This window comes from Vespa crabro, chromosome 9, assembly GCF_910589235.1.
Source record: "Vespa crabro chromosome 9, iyVesCrab1.2, whole genome shotgun sequence".
Classification (NCBI taxonomy): domain Eukaryota; kingdom Metazoa; phylum Arthropoda; class Insecta; order Hymenoptera; family Vespidae; genus Vespa; species Vespa crabro.
In genome coordinates this window covers 6,852,010-6,870,166 of record NC_060963.1, presented here as the reverse complement: position 1 = coordinate 6,870,166, position 18,157 = coordinate 6,852,010, and the positions used below count along the sequence as shown (strand labels likewise).

General features: G+C 31.5%; 1 protein-coding gene across 7 annotated transcripts in view; it reads left to right on the top strand.

Moving 5' to 3' along the window:
• LOC124426512 (echinoderm microtubule-associated protein-like 2) overlaps positions 1-15,957 on the top strand; it is a 29,693-nt gene extending 13,736 nt beyond the window's left edge. The window contains exons 1-18 of one of the 7 annotated variants that reach the window (XM_046968261.1): positions 1,519-1,671; positions 3,820-4,234; positions 4,590-4,820; positions 5,000-5,162; positions 5,462-5,575; positions 5,877-6,005; positions 6,527-6,595; positions 10,094-10,399; positions 10,861-10,933; positions 11,475-11,681; positions 12,139-12,376; positions 12,552-12,709; positions 12,790-13,047; positions 13,157-13,294; positions 13,374-13,490; positions 14,132-14,219; positions 14,324-14,550; positions 14,645-15,957. In XM_046968261.1, coding sequence (XP_046824217.1) covers positions 4,183-4,234; positions 4,590-4,820; positions 5,000-5,162; positions 5,462-5,575; positions 5,877-6,005; positions 6,527-6,595; positions 10,094-10,399; positions 10,861-10,933; positions 11,475-11,681; positions 12,139-12,376; positions 12,552-12,709; positions 12,790-13,047; positions 13,157-13,294; positions 13,374-13,490; positions 14,132-14,219; positions 14,324-14,550; positions 14,645-14,770 — 2,694 coding nt within the window. In that variant the 5' untranslated portion in view covers positions 1,519-1,671; positions 3,820-4,182 and the 3' untranslated portion in view covers positions 14,771-15,957. Of the gene's footprint in view, positions 1-1,518; positions 1,672-2,429; positions 2,472-3,819; positions 4,235-4,589; positions 4,821-4,999; positions 5,163-5,461; positions 5,576-5,876; positions 6,006-6,526; positions 6,596-10,093; positions 10,400-10,860; positions 10,934-11,474; positions 11,682-12,138; positions 12,377-12,551; positions 12,710-12,789; positions 13,048-13,156; positions 13,295-13,373; positions 13,491-13,755; positions 14,067-14,131; positions 14,220-14,323; positions 14,551-14,644 lie in introns of those variants that run through there. The other 6 variants (XM_046968264.1, XM_046968262.1, XM_046968266.1 and 3 more) reach the window with 6 other exon arrangements.
• The last annotated feature ends 2,200 nt before the right edge of the window (positions 15,958-18,157 follow it).

Below are 18,157 nucleotides of genomic sequence, written 5' to 3'. Positions count from 1 at the left end.
ATTTTTTTTTATTTTAAATAAAATTTGCATATAATTGCAATATAAATATAATTCGATCATTATGGGATTTAACACATTAAATAATAATATATTAAATTGTTCGAATTTAAATATTACAACGCATGTACTTATATAACGTGCGTATAACATGATACGTGTTCTATGGTAGCTCATAGATAACCATGGTGACCGACGAAGAATCGTGGCGTCACGAATATTATCCTTCCCCATTCGACTCCCATAAATTTCTTGATATACGTGACCGACCAGTGAGATAATAAAATGTGCTTGAGTTGATGAATTAAAGTTACACAGGAAAAATAAAAAGAAACATTCTCGCTGATAATAAAAAAAGAAAAAAAAAATAATAATAATAATAATAATAAATATTTAACGCAATAAAAAGATAACAATAAAACTAAATATAAAAGATTCAAAGTAACAACATAAAACTATGATATAATGTTATAGAAATTACTATATTTAAATAATATAAAATATGATATATAATACAAGCAGAAACATGAAAGTTAAATAAATAAATTACGTCAAGTAAAACGGATGATAGATAAACTGAAATATAAATAAAATAAGAGGTAACAACAGAAATGTAAAAAAAAAAAAACAATTAACAAAATTATTATAAATAATATAAAAGTATGTATATGGTTTTATATTATAAAAATGTATATCGATAACGATCTAATAACAATAATATATAAATAAGTATAAAACAATAACGTAACATAATTATTATAAATTATTAAAAATAACATAATATATATATATATATATATATATATATATATATATATATGTATATATCAAATATATGTATCTAACATAGAAAAATGATAAAAAAAAAAGAAAAAAGAGAAGAAAAAGAAAGAAATGAAACGAAATAAAAATAAATGAGCGATAAAATGATACGATAGAAGAATAAAAATAAAAAAGTAAAGGTAAAAGAAACGATTATCTATATATGTTATATTGTAAGACGAATCGGAACGACATCCGGAGCTTACGCATTATGATTGGTAATATCGAAATAGGGAGCGCCATTATAACACAGGATACGACCTATCCTTTATTCAGGACAAACAAGTCGAAAGGAAAAGATCGAAGTTGAAACGTCGAAAATGGAAGAAAAGAAAGAATAGCGGTGGTTGTACAAATGGTAGTGGTGTTAATGGTAGTGGGGATAAGGGTAGCAAATGGTGGTTTGTGTGAAGGCAGATGAAGAGAAAAAGAGAGGGGGATGGGAGGATAAAACGATCTAATCCAGAAAGTTATCTAAAGTATCGTTCGATTAGATTGTTGAGTGCGTGTATACGTTGTATAAGTATCTATTATGTGTGTATATATATATATATATATATATATATATATATATATATATATATACATATACAATATATCTCAGTACCCTAGAGTTAACACGCGCTTCGCATTTATCTGGTTCATCTCGACTATCTAGAACGTATTGATCGCGTCTAAAGCAGCTGGACTCCGTTTCAGACAGTAACGTCGGGGCGATCGCAGGGAAAACACACGTGTCGCGCGAGCAGAATTATCGTTTAGTTTTCGAGTTGTATTTTCGTTCGTAGAAAACAAAGAAAAATTATATGGAATTTAATAACGAATCGTAAGGATAGGAGGTGGTTCGGTGACGTTAGTAGGAAAAGATTGATTAATTAATTCATTAAAAATATTATTAATATACGCAATATAAAATAATTCGAAGTCGTAACGGAGAGAAAAGAAAAGAGATTATATATATATATAGATATACATACATATACACAACAATCGTGCCATGTGAAATTTATTTTTATTCATTTATTTATTTGTTTATTTATTTCTTAATTAATTAATTTATTAATTTATTTATTTATTTAATTTATCCTTTTCCATTATTATTTATTTTTGTTATATAATGTGTACGGTTGAATGTTCCTCACGTTCAAAGAACTTTTAATCGATCTTTTAAAGAAAAATAAATAGAAATTGTACGTATGTTCGAAACGTTAAAACGAGTAAGATCGCTGTTTACAAGTACCGAGGTCGCGTGACAAATATTGTCTTTCGACGTTCAATATATCAAACCGTTAAATTTGATTCTATCGTATCTCAAAATTCGTACGAATTTCAAACGATTTCTTTAAACGATATCACAAAACTCACAAAATTGTTAAAAAATTTCTCTCTTGTTAAAATAAATATTTTCTTGATGTTTTCTCCGAAGATAAGCCGGACAACAAGTTCAGTGAAGTTCATAATATTATAATTTAAAAACGTACATACGCATATTATATATATATATATATATATATATATATATATATATAGTCATTAGATTACAATAGAATTTGTCTTTTCGTTACGACGTCTTGATCATTGACAAAGAAATTTACCGGAGACATATATTGACAAAAAGGAAAAAGATTTTAAATTAAACGAAAGGACGAGTCGTAAGTCTTCCATTAAACTGGAATCACCCTTAAAATCCACCCACATAAGTTACGCTCGATCGAGCCGTTCTTTTTCTCTTTCTCACACACATACACATACACATACACACATACACACTCTCTTTTACATTTTTTTTCCGAAAAATCGTGTTAAGTCGGGATAAAAGGCAAAGAATGAAAGCTGTAAGGGATAAAGTAAAAGAAAGAAAGAAAGAGGGAGCGAGGTGGGAGGGGGGGAGGAGAGAGAGAAAGAGAGAGAGAGAGGAGAATAAAAGAGAGCGAACGAACGTCGGTCGATCATCCGTCCGTCCGTTCGTCTCGTCGGTTATCGTCTCTTCCACGCGGTGAGGGAAAGCACCGGCGCGTAAAAACGGGAAGGGGAAACTCCATATGCTTTTCCGTAACTTCAAAAGAGAAACAGTGAACGAATGGATGAGAACGAAAGGGGTGGGAGAGAGAGAGAGAGATAGAGAGAGAAAGAGACAGAGATAAAGAGAGGAGGAGGAGGAGTAATAGTAATAGTAGTAGTAATAGTAATAGTAGTAGTAGTGCAGTAATAATAATCGAAGAGAAAGAGAGCAAGTGAACGCACAAACGAACGAACGAACGAACGAGTGAGTGAGTGAGTGAGTGAGTGAGTTAGTTAGTTAGTTGAATTCGAATAGAATGAGTGAGTGAAAGACATAGATACGTTATCTTACATAACGCAATTCGTCTAACTACGCCTCTCGAAGAGGTACGAATACGCGGAAACACGAGTAGAACGTTCGTATACGCGCCGACTTGAACGTCTTACGCGCTGATTTTTGAATATTCCATCATTATCCTTTTCTACTTGTTAAATAATATTTTTTATTACCTTTTCTCTGGCGAACTCTCCAGTGTTCTTGAAAGAGAGAAAGAGAAAGAGAGAGAGTGAGTGAGTGAGTGAGTAAGAGAGAAATGGGCATAGATAGATAAAGAGAAAAGAAAAAAAAAAAGAAACGCAGATTCTTATCTCTTACCTCGTGCTACTCGAGAAGAGAATCGAGTGTGTGTGCGTGCGTGCGTGCGTGTGTGTGTGTGTGTGTGTGTGTGTATGCGTGTACGTAACTTGCAACGATGAGAAGCTTTCTAGCGCTAATTGCACGAAGCTAATTGGCTCGTATTTATCGACGACGACACCGACGAGTCACGACTCTACTCGACCGATACAATGTTTTTTATCCTACCTCCATCCCCCTCCTCCTCCTCCTCCTCCTCCTCGTTCCCCATATTGGTAGCTAAAAAAAGTGATTTGATGATATCGATCTCTTTGCGGTTTGGATTCCATCTCTAAGTCGATATACATATATATTTAATTCGTTAGATTTCAAATACGATGCTAGTTACGGAAAGTTTCGTTATGAGAAAGACAAAAATAGCAACAATAACAAAGACCAAGACAATTGCTAATACGTCGAAGGTGTACGAGAAACGAAAACGATGAAAATCCTGTTGGAATAATTGTTAAGATCTAAGAAAAGAAAAAAAAAACGTTTGATATATTTTCTTCTGAAATATTTAAAAACTATATTAACAAATATAGTCGCATTTACCCAAATAATATTCGAATGTTTGAAATAATCTAAGTATTGGCGCCGGAGAGTACATTGGCTCTGTTTGCGTTCGTTAATCTATTCAATTGAATAACGTATTAATACGCCGGGGTCATCGCGAGGGGTTAATCGCAATGTCCACGCCGGACATGATGGATACCATAGACGAGGCAGAGCAAGCTTGGCGTGAGTATTAAGAAAATACATACGTAGTATTGAAATATTTTCTTCGTTATACACGACATTGGGATATCTTTTAAAGGTGAAATTCGATATCACCTATGTTACTTATTATTATTATTATTATTATTATTATTATTATTATTATTATTATTATTATTATTATTATTATTATTATTATTATTATTATTGTTATTATCATCATCATCATCATCACCATTACCATAATCATTATTCTCTTGCACCAGGTGTCGTTTTATCATTTCTAATGCATCTTACATATCTCCATCTTTTCTCTTTTTTAATTTCTTTTTTCTATTAAACTTTTAATTTTTGTTTTTCTTTTTCTCTTCTTTCTCAGACGAGATGTTAGAATGCGAGACTGGATCCTTGTTGGGTCGAGTCGCAGACCTCGAAAGGCAATCCTTGGCGCAAAGAGACGAGATAGTTTGTCTTCGTGCTACTTTGGCGGACGCGTTAAGGCGAATCTCTCAGCTCGAAGGACGAGAGAAGAGAGAGGAGGAAAGAAATGAGAGGAGAAACGAAAGGATGGTATCATCGCCATTAAGGAACGGCCATGTTTCTCTTAGAAGTAAGAAGATAAGATATTTTTATCATCTCGATATTTCATGAAACTTCCTATACATATATATATATATATATATATATATATATATATATATATATATCACGAAATTCTCATTTTAAATGTAGCTATTATTAGTTTTCAAAATTTCAACGAATGTGCACGTGCATACATATTCATTTCAGATAATCAAAATTCGGTGCCTCAAAAAGATTTGCGTTTACGTCAAAGCAGTGGTACTAACGTTAGAAACTCGTCATCCTTGGGATCGTCTCAGGATATTCAGGATCCAAACACGAATCCTAGACGACCGGTTAGCTATTCGCATTCTTCACAACTACCACAGAGGTAAGAATAAATTACTTATTAAATTTTATTACGAGATAGGTACCTTATAATTACTTATTTCTTTCTACGATTAAAGAATGGTTTTAGTAATGTCCGTGAAATTAACTATGTTACAAAACTCATTCTCATTACTGATATTCGTGTTATGAACGAATATTAAAATCGTAAAAATTGAAAAGAGAAAAAAAAGAAAAAAGAAAGAAATAAAGAACGATCACTTATTCCTTGATTAATATTAATCAAGTTGATGATTTGAAAAATCAACGAAGGATCTAATTTATACTGAAATGAATTTTCAGAAGATCTGTTCATTATCAGTCAACGGGATCGTTACATTCGGATACCCCTAGCAGTAGTAGCGTTTCACCGGTGCCATCGCCAAGTCCACGAGCCACGCCATTACCAATAGCCAGGTAAGTCGTTATCCCATAAATTAGCAAGAGCCTTTCACGTTTATCCGCTTCCATCTTTGAAACTTCGCTTGGAATGCTAATGGAGTATGTATGTATCTATGTACTATGTTTTGTGCTCGGCCGTAAACGAAAGTATACTGAAAACTGGCTTATAAAACTATACGAGAGTGTGAAGAATTCGATACTATTTAAACGAATTTATAAAGAAAAAGGAAAACATTAAGAAGACGATGCCCGATCAGTCATTGATAAGATATTATTATTATTTCATTAAATACAAATTCGCCATCTCGATCGCCAGGTCACCCACAACAAGGTCAAATGGTCCACCACAGAGTAGCTTGCGAAGAGCAAAAAGGTGGTCGTCCACTGGTGACTTTACGCATTCTCCGCAAAATCAAGGAAGCAACTCTCAACTAGTTGGTGCTAGGTAGGTCGACGACTTTTGTTATACAGATATAATACATAATACGTGCAATTTTCGCACTATATTTCTTTTTCTTTTTTTTTCTTTCTTTCTTTTTTTTTTCTTTTGTTCATCTTTTTCGTTTTCTTTCTGTTTGGTAATCCATCATTTATGTTAATATTTAACTCACGTTTTACAACACACCGCTAAAATCTCATTGGTATTTTTATATTAATTTAATATCGTGATGCTCAAAGCTCGATCTGTTCCATATTGATCTTCATTTTTTATTTATTTATTTTTTTTCTAATAATTTACAATATCTAGAAGACGTTAAAAGAAAACGTCGAAAGAACACGGAAGGGAGAAATGTGAAGGAGTAATAAAATAACAACGTGCTTTGAGGATACGTCGATCTTTATTTGTTTTCTTTCTTTTTTTTGTATACTACTACTCTTTTCCTTTTTTGTTTATTTTTTTTTCTTCAACTTTTCTACTTTGTTTTGCACTGCATGGTTTTCGTTTTGCATTTTCGTTCATTATAGATTGTCGGCATCCACCAAATCCTTGTTCAACCTCTTCAAGCCCGCGGTGCTGAACAACGTCAAACACGGGTAAATAGCAAAGTTTCTTTGTGTGTTACATTAACGCAATTATTTTCAACACCCATCACATTCATCCACCATTTTTGTCGTCTCATTATTATCTCGTTATTGCAACTACAAAGTCACATGTACAATTGATCAGTCGGAAATCCGTGCATGAGTACGTAAGTACGTGCATATGTGCGTACGTGCGTGCCTATGCGCATATGTGCATACGTGTGTGCGTACGTGCATGCATGTGTGCGTACGTGCATGCGTGTGTGCGTACGTGCATGCGTGTGTGCGTATGTGCATGCGTGTGTGCGTACGTGCATGTGTGTACGTGTGTGTGTGCAGACAACAGACACAACTATTTAGAAGGGAATCCAAGGTATTCCAGCTATCTCTCGTGAGTATTTCAAACGAGAAACTCAAAGTTTTTGAGGTCAAAAAGGCAGGCACGATAAACGTTAATTATCAAACAACCCACCTGCCCGTCACCCTCACCACCACAAAATTCCACGTGCACGTGAAGTAACTTTAAGTTAGGTTGACCTTCGACCTCGCATGCAAAGAAATTGTTCGACCACGAAAATGCGGATAGATATTCTTCAGGAAGATGAAGAAATGCTTGTTCGCGCCTTTGTAAAAAGAAACGAAAGTTGGAAGGCGTGCATGCATAATTTATAACGAAATAGTGGCAGAGGGGTAAGAGGGTAGAGGCGGAGAGAGGAAGGGGAGTAAGAACTTCGCATTCGTTTGTTCTTTCGTTGGTTCGTTGGTTGGTTGGTTGGTTGGTTGGTTGGTTGGTTGGTTGGTTGGTTGGTTGGTTGAAACGTTTTAAAATTTAAATGCCAGCACGCTCGAGGATTGTTCTCGCTGAACCAAAACGAAAAAAGAAATATGTTTCGTAGATTTTTTCCGTTCTTTTGTTTTTTGTTCTTTTTCTAATTTTTTCTTTTTTCTTTTTTTTTCATTTTTCTTTTCCTTTTTTTTTCTCGTCTTTTTATTCTCTCTCTCTCTCTCTCTCTCTCTCTCTTTTTTCTTTTAGATTCATGTAAAAAAAACAAAGAAATAAACGTGGAAAAAAAAGGAAAAAAACGAAAGAGAGAAATAAGAGAAATTGTCAACTTTTTTTTTAATTTTTCGAAGATTTAAAAGCATCATTTTACAATGGCGAATATTACGAAGCCGTACCACGTGACAGCCAGTCTCATTTAACACGGCGGTGCGAAGTGCGCTATTGCGTTACCGAAGAAAGTGAGTAGAACGATTCCTGCTCTTACACAACGACGTTTTCGTTGTGTTTACAAGCGCGATCGTTGATAGCCTTCACGGGAAGCAACTAAAAGAGAGAGAAAGAGAGAGAGAAGATAGAGGCTCGCTATTTTAGAATCTTATACAATGAATCATTTTATTGTAAAATTTTCTATTCCAAAAAAAAAAAAAAAAGAAAAGAAAAAATAGGAAGAAAAAGAAAAAATACAAGAAAAATATTGTATTTATTTTCTCGTTGATCGAACATCGGTGATACAGATATATACGAAATAAAAGGCTACGTTGATCAGGAAACCTTCGGTCTAACGTGATTATCGACGCTTAATATATTCAAGTGAGGAAAACAAATACTGCATTACTCGATCGTCGAGACAGAGCATTGAGTAAAAGGAAATGGTAAAAGGAAAATAAAAAAATAACACGAAACAGGGAAAAGGAAGAAAGAGAAAAAAAAAAGAAAATGAGGTGAGAAAAATTTCAAATGAGATCGTAATGTAAAGACTCGTCGTGACTGCCTATCTTTTTTTATCTAAACGTACATGTAAGTATGTACTTATTTAATCAATACGTACTTACATCGAAACATTTATACGTTCATTAACTTACTTGCACAAATTTATTTACAAATTTTTGATAATAATCAAAGCATGTAAATTATTGATTTGTAATTAACTTATGATCCAACGATTCCCGATCATTAATAATTCGCACTTGTTGTTATTGTTTCTTGTTGTTGTTTTCTTTTCCTTTTTTTTTCTTTTCTTTTTTTTTTCTTTCTTCTTTAACAGGATCAACAAAACACGAATTGTTCGAGAATTTACTGAATAAGCCATTGGTGGTCGGTACGATCGTTATGAAAGATAGAAAGAGGAAGAAGGAGAGAGGGAGGAGAGAGAGAGAGCGAGTGAGAGAGAAAGAGAGAGAGAGAGAAAGACAGAGAGACGCCTCTCAACGAAACCTAAAGGAGGGGAGAGACTGCGTCATTATGAAAAATCAGGAGTGTTTCTCGATCGCAGTAACGCGCGAGTCGCACGGTCGATCGTTACTTTACGAGTTACCTTTTCGTTCCTACGTACACAAGTATTAATAATAATAATAATAATAACAATAATAATAACAACAAGAACAACAATAATAATAAAAAGAACGCGTCTCGTGCATTTGCGAAATCAAAAAGAAAGGCTCGAAGGACACGTTGAAGAAAGAGCCAAACAGTATATCCTTGTGGTTTTTCTCTCTCTCTTTCTCTCTCTCTCTCTCTCTCTCTCTCTCTCTCTCTCTCTCTCTCTCTCTGTAGCTATATTTATATCTATATCTATATCTATCTATCTCTTTTTTTTCTCTTTCTTTCTTTATTTCTCTTCCACGCTCTGTTTTATCGATCAAGGCCTAACAATTTTCAATCAACCGATTCCAGGTAATGATCATCGCGAACTCTCTCATTGTGCCAATCACGAGGAATGTAATTCAATGATAGGATTCAACTCGTTCCTCTCGTGTGTCTATTTTATGAGATTAGAATCGATCGAAATTACGAAATATAACTTTGCCCTACGTTATACATACGTGAGAATCTTATTAGAATGAACAAATATTTGTATGGTAACTAAATAACTCTATAAAAAGTAAAATCGTTGAAGATATATATTTAGTCGAATCGCAAAAAATGTTTTTTGTGTTGTGGTATGAATCGGTTAGGGTGACGTAAGTCACACGATGTAATTACGACAACCTGATACCTTTTATACATGTTGATAGATAACATGTGTGTTGGGCACACCTACGCTTTATCGAGCCTCAAATAGGAATACGTTCGTGCGGTACGTTAGCTCTCTTGGAAATGCAATTTACTATACTTCGAAATTCTGGTAACACGCGAGAACCATTTGAAAAGTGATCGAATTTAATAGCCTTTAATTATTGGTATTATACGATTGGAATGAAACGAGCAATATGATATATCTACGATTAATTTAAAATAAAAAGGAGGGTGGGAGATGATAGCTAAAATTGTAGCGCGAAATTTAACGTGAAAGTTAACTTTAACTTAATTAAGATTGCTCATTAATTGATTAAAAATTATTTTCCGCTCTCTGATTTATTAATTATAAATCGTACAATATCTATGATATCGCTTATTATCTGTTTTTTTTTCTTTTCCTTTTCTTTTCTTTTCTTTTCTTTTCTTTTCTTTTCTTTTCTTTTCTTTTTTAACATCGATAATAAAATATAAATGTTTGATTTGATCAGTACCAGAGACATGCAGTACAACGAGGAGGAAGGTACCGTTCGTATGTACCTGCGAGGACGACCAGTCGTTCTTTATGTTCCAACATCTATGATAGGTCATTACGATCTTCACAAAGTAACAACACCACCCCAAAGTAAACTCAAATTGGATTGGGTCTATGGATACCGAGGGAGAGATTGTCGTAGCAATTTACATCTACTACCAACTTGCGAGATCGTTTACTTCGTTGCTGCGGTGGTTGTACTTTATAATATGGAAGAGCACAATCAGAGACATTATTTGGGTCATACGGACGACGTCAAGTGGTGAGTTGAAATTCATTTGCATTTGTTATAATATGACCCGAGTTGTCAACAGTCTTGATAAATTGAATTTATCGCTTATTTTGTATTATATCGATCTATATTATATATAATATATGTGTGAAGACCTTACAAAGTATATATACGTACATATGCATACATATATATACATACATATATATGTATATATATAATGTGTGTAAGTAGGCGCGCGCGCATGTATGTGGGGGCATATGTATAGGTATATTATATATATATATATATATATAGTGGTGATTTAAAATTCATTTGCGTTGGTATAATATAGTCCGAGTTGTCAAAAATCTTGACAAATTAAATTTATCACTTCTTTTGGACATATATATATATATATATATATATATATATATATATATATATATATATATATATGTATGTATGTATGTATATAAGAAATTAAAAAAAATTTCTTTATCGAATTCCAGCATCGCGATACACCCAAATAAACTGGTAGTTGCAACTGGACAAACCTGTGGCCTGGATCGACGTGACGCGTTGGTAAGATATATAGGGTGCCCCGTAAATTTGAGGAACCACTTCGACATTGGATTTTACAGGTAAAAGTAAAAAAAAAAAAAAAAAAAAATAAGAAAAGTTCATATAAACATACTGCCATATTTGATATGTTTTTATTTTCAACTTATTATAATATTTCGAGTTTCTTCTTTAATACATAAAATGTACTCGTTTAATCTCATAAGAGATGTATCAAAACGTTCTTCTTCCATATGGGAAAAGACTGAAACGTTTTACAAATTAATTCAACTAATTTAATCTTTCGATAGAATTATTTCAATATAAAAATCGCTATAGTTATAACTCGAAATGAAGGTCAAACGGGGCACATACTTTTGTATGAATTTTCTTTATAATTCTCATTTGCCGAATCCAATGTCAAAACGTTTCCTCGAAGTTCCAGGATACCATATCTTTATATTTTTATATATATATGTATATATATATAGAAAGAGGGAGAGAGAGAGAATTCTATGAAAATTTAATATAGTGTTTTATTAATAAATAAATACTTTTTCTACAGCCACACATCAGAATATGGAACTCAGTAACCTTGGCTACATTGAGCGTAATTGGTAATGGCGAGTTCGATGGATCGATTTGTTGTTTGTCATTCTCAAAAACTGACGGTGGTAATTATTTATGTGCCATCGACGAAACGTCCGATCATAATATATCGATTTGGGATTGGCAAAAGGGCGATAAGGGATCTAAATTAACGGAGACGAAGGTACAGTCCTTTTACATCTTTATCTATTAAAAAATAAAAATTCAATCAATTTACGATTAATTTTTATGTTCGTATTCGAGAACATATAGAATGTATGAAAAATTCAATTTAAATTTGTCCCTATGTGAGAAAAAAAAATTAAAAACCGTATTGAATTCCCGCGCTTTTGAACTAACCTTAATTACGTAAGGACATTTAATTGATAAATTTATCGAATAAAATTATATCAATATTATTATCTCAATAATATTATTTATGATGAATAATAACAAATTTAATATGCGTTTTCAATGAAAATAATATTGAATTGTTCGAAGTGCATTTTTAATTTTTCCTTGCTCTTTTTCTTATCTTCTCGAGAGAGCATACAATGAAAGATATATATAGCTCATAGAATAAAAAAGGAAATATTATAAAATACCTAAATATATATAGTATAAATGATAATGGATTGTAGTGCTCAGTTGACACGGTTGTCTGCGCTGAATGGCATCCTCTCGAAAGAAATCAAATTGTCTCCTGTGGTAAAGGTCACGTATCATTCTGGTCCTTGGATAATGGCGGTATGCTGTATAAAAGAATGGGTATATTCGAAAGTAGAGAGAAACCGAGATACGTCACGTGTGTCGCTTTCAATCAAAATGGAGATGTACTTACCGGCGACAGTAATGGCAATATTATTGTTTGGGCAAGAGGTATTTTTTTATTTTTTATATTTTTATTTTATTTTATATATACATATGTATTGTATATCTGTATAAATCTATGATATTAAATTCTTGTTATATTTATTTTCTCTTTTCATTCTTTTTCTTTTTCTTTTATTTTTCTTTTTTTTTTTTTTTTTTTTATTTTATTTCATTAATTTAGGCACCAACACTATCTTCAGATTGGTTAGAAATCTTCACGAAGGATCGATATTTTCTATATGTGTTCTTAAAAATGGAAATATTGTTACTGGAGGTGGAAAGGATGGAAGAATATTGCATTTTGATATATCATTAAATCCGACTGGAGAAATAGCACAAGTAAATGAAGATAAATATTTTTATTCTTTTTCCTTTCATTTTTTTTTGTGGAATATATAATATTAATTGTTAATCTATAGATTGAGGATCATTTTGGTGGTATCCGTACCATATCCGAAGGCAGAGGATCGCAATTATTAGTTGGTACGACAAAAAATTGTATTCTCATTGGAGACATGGAAATGGGATTCAATCCAGTGATGTTAGGACATACGGAAGAAGTTTGGGGATTAGCAACTCATCCTACATTGCCTCAATTTGCTACCGCAGGTCATGATAGATTGTTACAAATGTGGGATAGTCTCAGTCATACAGTGGTATGGAGTAAAGATATAGGGGTATGTTTGTAATTCTTTAATATTATATTTTGTCTTTACTGTACAGTTTATTTATTTTTAGATTTTACAGTAATGCTTTCTGAATACTGACTTTGATATTTCTATTCAGGAACAAGCACAAAGCATCGGTTTCTATCCTGAAGGTAACGTTATGGTGGTTGGTTGTGTATCTGGAAAATGGTTGGCCATTGATAGTGAAACGCGTGAACTATATAGTCACCATACAGATGGATCAGAACCAATTCAAGTTAGTTATTTTTTTACAAATTAAGAAATATCTTCATGAATGAATTCATTGATAAATATATTTCTCTGTTCTTAAAAAGGTTGTCGCATTCTCCCCGAATAGAATTCTCCTTGCTCTTGGTTCAAGAGATAATTATATTTACATATATCAAGTAAGCGAGTATGCTACAAAATATACCAGAGTGGGCAGATGTATGGTATGTTTATTTAAATTTTTTATACTTATTATCATCGTTAATTGCATATCATTGTATATTCATGATTATTCAAAATCATATAATTACATTATCTGTTTATATAGCTTGTAAATTTTCTTGCATTACACATAATATATTCGTTCAAATCACTATCTTAAAAATATTTTATTTAATAGTCGTGTTATAAGAGCTAAACTAGGCAATTTTGTAATTATACATTAAATTGAACTTAGCTACTTAACATATTTCTTTTCTTCCTGTTTAGCCTAAGCGGATATGAAGGCACGAGTAAGATTTATATTTGGGTTGCTTCAAAATGAAAAAGATATATATTATGTCAATATAAATTATCTAAGAAAAACACGACTCATATTTAAAATAAATATTATTTGCAAATTTGTAGATAAAATTGCTTCACATGAGCACGTATAGTAGTTTCTGCTTTCACAATATATACGTATCTCAGTTGAAAATACCAAAATACATAATAATAGGAACAGGAACAATTCATCTATCTTGAAAATATATTTCATTTAATTATTCATGGCAAACGAATAAAATTATAATTTCAAATTTCTTTGTGTTTTTCAAAAATTATTATAATTTATCTTTAAATGCATATGTATCATTGTTTATTTTAGGGACATTCTAGTTTTATAACTCATTTGGATTGGTCAATAGATGGAGAATATTTGCGTAGCAACAGTGGAGATTATGAACTTCTATTTTGTTAGTATAGTAACCTCATCAATAATGTTTCATAATATAATAAATCATAATAAAATGATATATATATATATATATATATCTTACATTTATGAATTATATTGTAGGGAATCCTGGTATTTGTCGTCAAATACCTCAACCCTCTAATTTTAAAGATATTAAATGGGTAACTCAAACCTGCATAATATCTTTTAAGACAATTGGTATTTGGCCAGAAGGTGCAGATGGCACGGATATAAATTGTTGTTGCTGCAGTGAAGATGAAAAACTTCTTGCTACGGGAGATGACTTTGGAAAAATCAAATTATTTTCGCATCCTGCATGTCAACCAAAGGTAATTTATAAAATAATAATTACTGTAAAACTCTCATATATATTATATATATATATGAAGCATATTAAAATCTTTTAAATACGTTTGTTTTTAGTCATTATGTCATAGCTATGGTGGTCACTCCAGTCATGTGACAAATATATCGTTCCTTCAAGATGATACTAGACTGGTGTCAACAGGTGGAAATGATACCAGTGTTCTCCAATGGATAGTAAATTAACTTATGATTTAGAACAAAGAGAAGATAACGTCTATTCTAATCAATAGGACATATTTTTACATATATTTTCAAAGTGCACTTTGTCAACACGTAGCGAGCTTATTTATAAAATAACATGAACAAGAGAACAATGAAAATGCCATTATTATTGCAAAAGCGATTTGTGATTAACGAAATGGTACAGTATGCATCTACATTTAACATGGAAAGAGATACATATATTATTAATGAATTAAGAAATGTGGTAATTTTATGATTACTCTCTTTTATGTAGCACATTTAATATTAATGTTTCAATGTTTGTCAAAAATCAAAAATTTAACTCATGGACATTCCGTGTATGATTGAATATTACGTAATTGTTGTTTGATGAATGTTAACCGAACTGTACATGTACTTTATATTTCTACGCATTATAATATATGTCAAGTTGCATTGTTCCTAATGATGTAGGAGACGATTGATAATCCAAAGAAAAAAAAAGGCAAAAAATATGGAATGTCCTTATTAAAAAGAAGGAATAAGTTCAAACTCATAGAAGCTCGTAACGTAAAATATACCGCGCATACTATATTATGCCGTCCATTAGAAAGTATATTGTACAATATGCGATTTTAATACGCATTTGTTTCAAGCAGCAGGGTTTTTGGATCTAATCTGTGCAAATCAAATTCACCAATTGATTATTTTTAATATTATTCTTATTAGTTTTATTATTATTATTATTATTATTATTATTATTATTATTATTATTATTATTATTATTATTTTATATTCATCAAATATTTCATTACAATTCGAATAAGACATGGTTTGCACTGTATTTGTTCACAATAGTCCTCAGTGTGTTTACATAAAAATTTAATTGCAAGAAAGTATCTGCCATTGGATATACTTTTTGACAATAATATCATGTGCAAATAAAATGCAAAAAAAAAGAATATTTCTTTATAATGTGTATATACAGTAAGATCTTCTAAAGGAGTTTACGCTTTTTGACCTTCTTTTGGCATTTTATATGATTTTTTGGTATGAACTCTTTTACCAAAATCTAAGAAAGCATGGAGAATCAATCTATTTTCACTCATTGTCACCTTGTAAAATATATCTCTATTTTATTTATATTACACCACAAATGCATACACATATATGTAACATTAACGTATAATAAATGCTCCCTAAGGCAATATTTTCTTTACAGAATTGTTACCGCAAGATATATACCAATGACACAATTTATTTTTATTAAATTTATAGAAAAATAAAAATCCAAGGTACATTTACAATTACAAAAGTATAACAAAAGAAATGGTCAAGGTTGTGTAAGAATTAAAGCATAGCCTATCTGACGTAACAGTTCTTCCTGTTCGATGAATTCTTTCTCAAAAAGTTGTCTTAAATACAATCTTTTCCTGGCCATCATCTCACGTCGAGTTTCTTTACGCTCATACTTCTTATTCTTTGATTTGTGATCATCCATTTCGTATTTTTTTATTATTCTAAAAGAAAAGAAAAAAAAAAGATATACTAAAGTAATCACAGAAAATAATTATATATCTCAATAATTATTAAAAAGAAAATAGAAATAACTTCAATATTTTGTACCTTCGACGATTAATCTGTAAAATAATATTTTGAAGACATGTATGAATGAACAATTGTTTCAAATATCCTGAATGCATTAGTTTATTGATGCAATGTTAATTTAATATTAACGATATAAAATAACGCGAATGATATAATATTATAGAATTTCAAAATTTTTAAACTGTGCTGTATATTACAAATTTTTTGAAAAATTTTTTTATAAATAACAGAGAGAGAGAGGCAGAAAGAGAGATAGAAAGAGAGAGAGAGAGAAAGAGAGAGAGAGAGAGAGAGAGAGTTGATAGAGAATCGAAGCAATTGTAAAAGAAAAAAGAAAAAGAATATGTAAATAAAATGTGAATTCGCGTGTGTCACCATCTCAACAAGCGGTTAACGTTCTGTTACCACTTGACCGTTCGATTGGCTGAGTCATTCATTATAATTAATTGTCCCTATCGTCTACATTACCAATATAATTCTGTCACGCGCGATTTTATTAGGCGAATCTTTTATACCATACAACTATTATTTTGTATTTCGCGGAATATATAATCTAATCGTTGAAGTTGTTGCAAATGACTCTTTCTGACAAACAAGTCGTTTGACCATTGATAACAAAATTTTATATATATATATATATATATATATATATATATATCTATATTCATTGGAGATAAAAATTAATCAAATGATTATTTTTATCGAAAATGATCTTTCTCTCTCTCTCTTTCTCTCTCTTTCTCTGTCTTTCGTATCGTATCGTATCATATCAAGCAAGTACAATTCACAGAGATCAAAAATGATTATTTTCGAATACAAAAGTTTAAAAAGTGCGCCATAACGTCGTTAGTCAAAATCAAGTTTATAAACATAACAGTCAAAAATAACATATTCTATTTTTCCGTTATATCTAAAAATAAAAAAAAGAGATTAAAATTCATTCCCCGAAGCGTTAAATTCTATAATACATATATATATATATATATATATATATATATATCCCGTATGGATCTATAATAGAATATATAAATAAGTTTTATTATATTATTCTACGAGAATAATAAGATAAGATTATTCATTTTATTTTCGCGATTGACATATGAAAAAGATCGAATATAACCAAACAATGTATCAATTTGACGTCATACCTCAACACCAAGGGCGAACCGTATAAGAAAATACGCGATGATAACGAGAAACAGAGAAACACATTACGTTCTTGGGTTCGAGATAACCGGGAAGTTCGATTTAACGTTTGAGTTTCTACGAGTACGATAAGAAAAGCTTCTTGCAAGAGAATAAACCGGTCGGTCCAGGGAGATCGTTGAAAGGAAAAGTCGTCTTTTTTTTTTTTCTTTTTTTCTACAAAAGGAAGATTCTCTCTCTCTCTCTCTCTCTCTCTCTCTCTACATATGTACATAAATAAATTTACATTATTAATATATATATATATATATATTTATAAATTTACATATATAATATATATATATGTACGTACACGTCGAAAGTCATTCGAACTTCGCGAAAACTCTCATTTTCGCTACTATCTAAGATTAATCATGAACAAAGAGAAAGAGAGAGAGAGAGAGAGAGTTACAATGAACACGAAAGTGAGAAAGAAAGAGAGAAGGTACGAAGCAACGAGTAATCCAGGGAAAGTGCTGTCCTACTTGCGCACCGTTCACTGTTACCATCGTTCTTCTACTAGCCACGACGATCATCATCGATATTATTATACTTAACGATAAAAAGGAACATTCATAGAGCGTCTTTGTATTGGTCAATCTCCATGGACACTAT